The sequence below is a fragment of the Neophocaena asiaeorientalis genome, unplaced genomic scaffold (genome assembly GCF_003031525.2).
Source record: "Neophocaena asiaeorientalis asiaeorientalis breed wild unplaced genomic scaffold, Neophocaena_asiaeorientalis_V1.1 scaffold407, whole genome shotgun sequence".
NCBI classification, from domain to species: domain Eukaryota; kingdom Metazoa; phylum Chordata; class Mammalia; order Artiodactyla; family Phocoenidae; genus Neophocaena; species Neophocaena asiaeorientalis.
In genome coordinates, this window is record NW_020174060.1 from 569,803 (window position 1) to 576,832 (window position 7,030).

At 64.5% G+C, this 7,030-nt stretch overlaps 1 protein-coding gene across 1 annotated transcript in view; it reads right to left on the reverse strand.

The window, feature by feature from the left end:
• KCNH2 (potassium voltage-gated channel subfamily H member 2) overlaps window positions 1-6,932 on the reverse strand; it is a 9,691-nt gene extending 2,759 nt beyond the window's left edge. The window contains exons 1-7 of the mRNA XM_024754514.1: window positions 6,574-6,932; window positions 3,694-4,122; window positions 2,792-3,179; window positions 2,264-2,463; window positions 1,514-1,766; window positions 345-538; window positions 1-92 (exon numbers count right to left, since the gene is read on the reverse strand). Coding sequence (XP_024610282.1) covers window positions 1-92; window positions 345-538; window positions 1,514-1,766; window positions 2,264-2,463; window positions 2,792-3,179; window positions 3,694-4,122; window positions 6,574-6,681 — 1,664 coding nt within the window. The 5' untranslated portion in view covers window positions 6,682-6,932. The remainder of the gene's footprint in view (window positions 93-344; window positions 539-1,513; window positions 1,767-2,263; window positions 2,464-2,791; window positions 3,180-3,693; window positions 4,123-6,573) is intronic.
• Window positions 6,933-7,030: the final 98 nt, after the last annotated feature.

Here is a 7,030-nt window from a genome sequence, read left to right on the forward strand (position 1 = left end):
GTGCGCCTGCGGAAGGACAGCTTGCGTTTGCGTTGCCGGTGGAAGCCGCCCTCCAGCTCCGCGCTGCCGGGAGAGCCGGGGATCATGTTGGTCTGGAACCGAGAACGGTGTCAGGGCCCTTCCGCGCCCACCCAGCCTGACCGGTCCCGGCCAGACCCCCTCCCGAACAGAGAAGATGGGGTTGGGGGTGTGAGCTCTGCCCCAGGACCGGGGCTGAGGCTGGGACGTTCACAACCTGGTCTGACCCCGATACCGTTTGACAGACAGGGAAACAAGCCCAGAGAGAAGGTCACACAGCGAAGGGGCAGCCACCCAGCATGCAGCCAGCCGCGCGGCCCACTCACATCCCGCAGGTTGAAGGTGATCTCCAGGCTGGACCAGAAGTGGTCAGAGAACTCTGGGTACATGTCCAGCACCTCCAGCAGGTCATCCCGGTGGATCTTGTGCAGGTCACAGTAGGTGAGGGCCCGCACGTCCCCGTTGGACTTCCCAGGGCGCGCATACAGGTTCAGAGGCTCTCCGAAGATGTCATTCTTCCCTGGAGGCCACCGAGAGGGGGGCTCAGCCCCTGGGGCAGCAGCAGAGGCAGCAGACACCTGACTTCCAGGCATCCTCACCCTGGCCGGGCCCCAGCCCCCAGGGCCAGGGAAGCATCAACCAGCCCATCCTCCCCCAGCTCGCAAAGGCAGGGCGTGTGGGCCAGCCAGCAGCTGCCCGTGGCCCTGGCTTCCTCCTTGGGTTCTAACTCCTCTGGTACCCCCCAAAGCCCACGTCCCAAACACCCTCCTGGCCAAACACTGCACCCCCATAAACAATGTTCTTCAAACTACAGATCAAACACAGTAGTGAATCAAGACCAGCATTCTGTTTACTGAAAGAAAACAGGATAGCACAGCTTAGCACAGCATAGAACAGGAAACACCAGAAAGTAGTTAAGACGACTGTTGTTTGGCAAAACTTTGGTTCCAGTTGTGTTTGGGGGTGTTTGTGGCATAAGCGTGTGTTTATGCCGAACTGAGAAATAAAAAATCTATAAAGACCGCCCCCCGCCCCGTTGGCACATCTGCCCTGAGGTGTCCAGGGCCAAAGGAAGGACAGGCAGAGGGCAGGGAGTCCCAGTGCCCAGGTACACCTGCCCACGTACACAGGTAGGGCAGAGGGGGAGAGGGGCAGGACTCCCTTTGCTTTGGAGGCGAAGGCTCGGTTGTACTGCCTGAGGCTGCAAAACCTCCCTCCACTGCCTACTCTGGAGCATCTGGATTTGGTCCTGTCTTAAGGAACAAGAGTGTCACTGCCCGTGAGGAGACCCTGAAGGGAAGCAGAATCTGGAAAGCCCCAGAGTCCTTTCCACCGACCCCTTGGAAGGCCTGAGCTTGGGTGAGTTAAAGGAGCCCAAGGTCCCTGTGGGTGGTCCCGGGGCCACAGCCCCTAGGGCTGTGTCCTTAACGGGCTGGGTGGGACCCCTCCAGGCCTCGGCAGGCACTTCGGGCCCAGCTCCCGGTCCCTGCCGTACCCAGGATGGCCACGACAATGTCGCCCCGCAGGATCTCGATGGAGCCCCGGGAGATGAAGTAGAGGGCGGTGAGCAGGTCCCCAGCGTGCACCAGCGTGTCCCCTGGCGGCGCGTGCGTCGTCTTGAACTTCATGGCCAGGGCCCGCAGGCAGCCCTTGGTGGCCCCTCGGAAGGGCTTGCAGTGCTGCAGCAGCGAGCGATTCAGGTGCAGGCAGATGTCGGCCTGCAGGCACTCAGGGAAGCCCTTCAGCACCTGGAGGCAGGGGGCAGCTCAGCATGCCCTCTCCCGGGACCCCACTCCCAGCCCCACCCGGAGATCCAGCGAGGAGCACCAGGGCGTCCGGTATCGGGAGAAGGACCTGGGTGCCCACTCCAGCTCCACCCCTTCCACCCCTTCCAGCCGTGCACCCTTGGGGACGACGCCTCACTGCTCTAACCTCCACGTTCTAACGCGTGAGGCTCGGAGACCAGCTCCCGCCTGGGGCTGTCATAAGGATGAAACACGATCACCCAGAGCCTGGTCTAGCACCTGCCCCAAAGTGACCGCTCACCCAGTAAACGAGCTCCACGGGCAAAAGGAGGGTAACGTTCCTCTCAGGGTCCTGCCTGGCGCTAACCGGGACCCCCTGAACCGCGGAGGAGGGTGACTCTGGCGGTCTGAGACGTGCCCGCTACATCAGGAGGAGTCCCTACCATCACGCTGCTCCCTCCAGCCCACCATCAACCGGAGGCCAAGCCCAGTGGCCTCACCGCGTTCATGTCGATGCCATTGGTGTAGGACCAGGCGTGCTGGAAATACTCCTCGAGGCGCTGGCGCAGCGGGTTGGGGATCTGGTGGAAGCGGATGAACTCACGCACCCGGAGCATCTGCGTGTGGTAGCGGGCCGTGCCCGAGTACAGCCGCTGGATGATGGCCGACACGTTGCCGAAGATGCTGGCGTACATGAGGGCTGGGGGCGGGGTGAGTGGGGCCGTCAGCGTCTGAGGGACCCCGCCCGCCCCTGTACCGGGTCAGCAGCACACGCAGGCACGTCTCGTTGTAAGCACACACGCGAGATGCAGGAACACAAAAGCCCAGGCACACACACCCCTCGGCTCTGCCCCGCGCCTCTGCCCTGGTGTCCCAGCCCCAAACATGCCATGCGGAGGCCCCCGGGGTCTCTAAGGCCCAGGGCCCCGCTCTGGCTCCTCTAACACCCACCCTCTCCTCTGTCTCGGGCCCTTCCCAGACCCCGGGCCCCCGGCCAGCCCCCGCGCCTGCCCCCGCGGCGCACTCACAGCCGATCAGCATCACGCAGATGGAGAAGATCTTCTCCGAGTTGGTGTTGGGCGAGACGTTGCCGAAGCCCACGCTGGTGAGGCTGCTGAAGGTGAAGTAGAGGGCGGTGACGTACTTGTCCTTGATGGAGGGGCCGCCCAGGCCGCTGCTGTTGTAGGGCTTGCCGATCTGATCGCCCAGGTTGTGGAGCCAGCCGATGCGGGAGTCCATGTGCGGCTGCTCCATGTTGCCGATGGCGTACCAGATGCAGGCCAGCCAGTGCGCGATGAGCGCAAAGGTACACATGAGCAGGAAAAGCACGGCCGCCCCGTACTCGGAGTAGCGGTCCAGCTTCCGTGCCACGCGCACCAGCCGCAGCAGCCGTGCCGTCTTCAGCAGCCCGATCAGCTATGGGGGTCGGCGGATATTCAGTGGGGGAGGAGGGCAAATGAGGAGTGGGGGCGCTGCAGCTCTCGCGGGGCATCGGAGGTGAGACCCCCGGAGGAGCTCTCCCCGGAACCTCCTCAAAATAAAAGCGCCTCCCGCTCACCGGCCGCAGCACGGAGCCCATTCACCTTCGGGCCAGCTCTGTGACAAAGGGCTCGCGGTTCCCAGGGCCAGAATGAGGAAAGTGGGGCTCGGAAAGGTGCACCCACCCTCAGGTGCCCGGCCAGAGCTCCCACCAGCTTCCAGGGCACTTCCATGTGAATTAAAAGACAGTGGCCACTTTGGACACGGACACATTAGGAAAAGGTGAGCCCTCTGGACCGCTACAGCCGGGGAGTGGCTTATATGGAAAGGGGAGCAGGTGCGGGTTAGCTGGGGCTCTGCCACGCGTCTGCCGCCCTCCCTCTGTCTCCACCCACCCCTTCACCCCACCACCTGCTGCCCTCCCCTTGCCCCTGCCTCCTTGCCAACCCACCTCTTCAGAGCCAGAGCCGAAGATAAGCAAGTCAAAGGGGATGGCGGCCACCATGTCGATGAGGAACCAGCCCTTGAAGTAGTGCACGGCGATGCGGCCGGGGTGGCTGACCACCTCCTCGTTGGCGTTGACGTAGGTGGTGCGGAAGTTGATGAGGATGTCCACGATGAACATGATGTCCACGATGAGGTCCACCACAGCCAGCGGCTGGCAGGCATAGCCACAGTCGGGGGCCGGGGGACCCTCTTCCGTCTCCTTCAGCAGGAAGGCGGCCGAGTAGGGCGTGAAGACCGCCGTGTAGATGACCAGCAGCAGGATGAGCCAGTCCCACACGGCCTTGAAGGGGCTGTAGTGCAGGACGGTCCAGCGGTGAATGCGCGGCGCCTGCAGCTTATACTCCGGCAGTACGTCGGCCCCCAGGGACAGGACCTGAGCCGGCGGGGAAGGTGCAGGTGAGGGTATGATGTCCAGCCAGGGTCTGGGCAGGGAGGACAGAGCATGGGGCCCTCCAGGGTAGGAGCAGGTAGCATCTCTGCTGGGCCCTCCAGAGAAGAGGCCACGCAGAGTAAGCGGGGAAGCCCACCCTCAGACAAGCGGACACGGCCACTCACCAGAGTTCCTTCCCCACGTGGCACGGGACCTCCTGGCTGGCTGAGTCCAGGGCACCAAGCAGTAACACCCACAAGTACTGCTCCCCACCAGCAATACAGACCGATAACTATGGATATAACTCCCACCGTGAGATCTTACCCACACCCCCAAACACCACACACACACGTCCCACATATACTACAGTCTCTGTCCAGGTAATGCTCCAAGGACTACAGCTTCCGGCCTGGGTGATGTAAATGGTGGTGGTCACTGCAGCTCCTTACAAGTCCCATTGCTGGTGGCCCAGGGACTGAGGGCCTAAATGTCCCTTCATGCCTCTGGCCCAAGGATACCAGCCACCCAGCCTCAGGCCCTTTGGCATCCCGGAAAGAGAGACCATGACACTCACTCCCCCTCCCTACTCACCCTGGCCCAGGGCAGCCATTCAGAAGTGACCACCCAGCCCCGCACCGGTTCACCTCCTGTCCTGCCCCTTCATCACCCAGGCAGAGGCAGGCTCGCCATCCAGACCAGGTGGCAGCAAGTCACACCACTCTTTCCCCCCAAGCCAAACTAAAAGAGCTGAGACCAGCTTTCTCGCGCTGTCCCAGGAGCCTCTGTCTGTCCCCCTGCGGCCTCCTCCTGCCCCTCAGAATCCCCAAACTCTCCCAGCCTGGCCCTGCCATCCCTGGGCAGCCAGACCCAAGGCCTCACCCGCCCCCTTGAGAGCCAAGGTTGCCGGCCCTGCGGGAGCAGTACTAGATGCCCGGGCCCCGCATCCTCAGGCCTCTGTGCTGGGCAGGGCCGTGGCGGGCGGAGCCGCAGACTCCCATTCGTATTCAAGCTGGGGACCCCCTGGAACCACCCTCACCAGATGGCCTGTGTGGCGGAAGTAACGGGGAGTTAAGATGGGCCATAGTTAGGGGTTTGGCCACAGGGGCTCCAGACGCACAGGATGGGTGGGGCGGGCAGCCCCGCTCCTGCCCTGCCTTCAGCCCGAGCCCCTAGTTCCTTAAGGCAGGAAACACGGGCGGTGAACTTTCAGGGGTCAAGTGGGGACTGCAGAGGGCCCTCAGAGACAAGGAGGCAGAAGAAGGTTCCCGGATGGGGTTCCTTACCACACCTGAGAGGCCAGGCCCCCGGAGGCTGTGCTCAGCCACACCTGACAAATGGGATCCTGCCCCCTACCTGAGTCTGCCCACAGCAGGACCAGCACCGCCCAGGACACAAGCACATATGCCGGGGGCAAGGCCAGGGCACGAGGCCCGGCCCCGCAGACCTCCTCTTGTGGGGGCCGGCCGGGCTGCTCAGCTCTGCAACCACCAGCTCGCCACACGGCCTTGCCGGTATATAACCTCCCCTGTTACATAAGCTGTTGTCACACAGAATACTAAAACTCATTTAAGCCAAACCCCGGGTCCTCACCTGTGGCCGGGAAGAGTCCCCTCCCATACCTGTCCCCCAGCTAGGAGGGTCACAAGAGCCACGGCAGAGACTTTAGGTGCTGGTGGTGGCGACAGGGGTGGGATTCTCAGACCCAGACCCACCCGTGAGCCTTCCAACTCCCCGGGCCATCCTCCCTGGGCTGGCTTCTGGCTCTCTGCCAGAAGCCCCCCAGGGGCTGGAGACGTGGCTCCCAGGAGGTGCCTAGAGAGTCAGCAGCCTGGGGGACCACAGCGTAGCCACCAGCACCTCAGGCTGCCCCAGAAGAGGCGGACCGGGTGCCCGGCTCAGCCTGCCCTCACCACTCATCCAGTGGCCTCTGACCCCAGCCTCCTCGGGTCCCAGCCCCCCAACCTGGACCCCTGAAGCAGCCCACGCCTCCCTCGCCCGCCGCAGGGTCCACTCACAACACACAGAGTGCTGGAGGGGTGGAGCCCCTGCGCCTCTGTGCCAGGCCCGGCTGCTGCCCGCTGGCTGGGGGAGGTGGGGTGGGAGTGGGAGCCGTCCTCTCCTCCCGTCTCCCCGCCATCCTCTCCGCGCACCCACTTCGCTCCTGTTCCCCCTCTCCTCCTTTTGCGTTTCGAGCTAGAAGGCTGGGCCACGGAAGCCCAAGGAGAAGGGAAGCGCTGGCATGAAAAACACTGTCCACCTAGGCCCAGCGGGCCTGGCGAAGAGCAAGCAAGCCGGAGCCAGGAATGGGATGAGCGGGGCCACAATCCCAGGGCTCCCAAACCACCCTGCATCTCGGAAGCCCTCTCCGGGCCTGGAGCCAGAGCCCTCTGGGCCGCATCCATCTCGGTGCCCCCGCCCCGGAGGGAGGGGGAGGGGCTGGGGGGGGTCACCTACCTCCTGGGCCACCAGGCTGGAGATGCGCACGGCCCGCCTCACCCGGCCTTTCTGGGCCCTGGGCTGCAGAGCCCCTGTCCTGCTCGCCTTCCCCGCTGGGGCCGCCATGGAGGACTTGGCTCCCCCCAGCTTGCCTGCCCGGGGCCCAAGGGCCCAGCCAGCGCCTCACCTGCACCTCAACGGCAGCCTCAGCCCAGGCTGCGCCCCAGCCGCTGGCGGCCTGGCTCCCAGGGCAGCCTCTGGCACGAAGCCAGGGTCACTGGGGCTGGGGTCACCCTGGCAGTGAGCGCGGAGAGCAGCCCGCCTGGCTCAGGCCGCCCATGGCCCCCTGGTGCCGGCCCCGCTGCCAGGGTGCTGCGCTCTGCCCGCTGCCGGCCCAGCAGCAGCAGGGCACCGCGGTAGGAACCTCGGCTCCTCCAGCCGGCCCCTCCTCCTCCCAGGTCCCCACCCCCGCCCC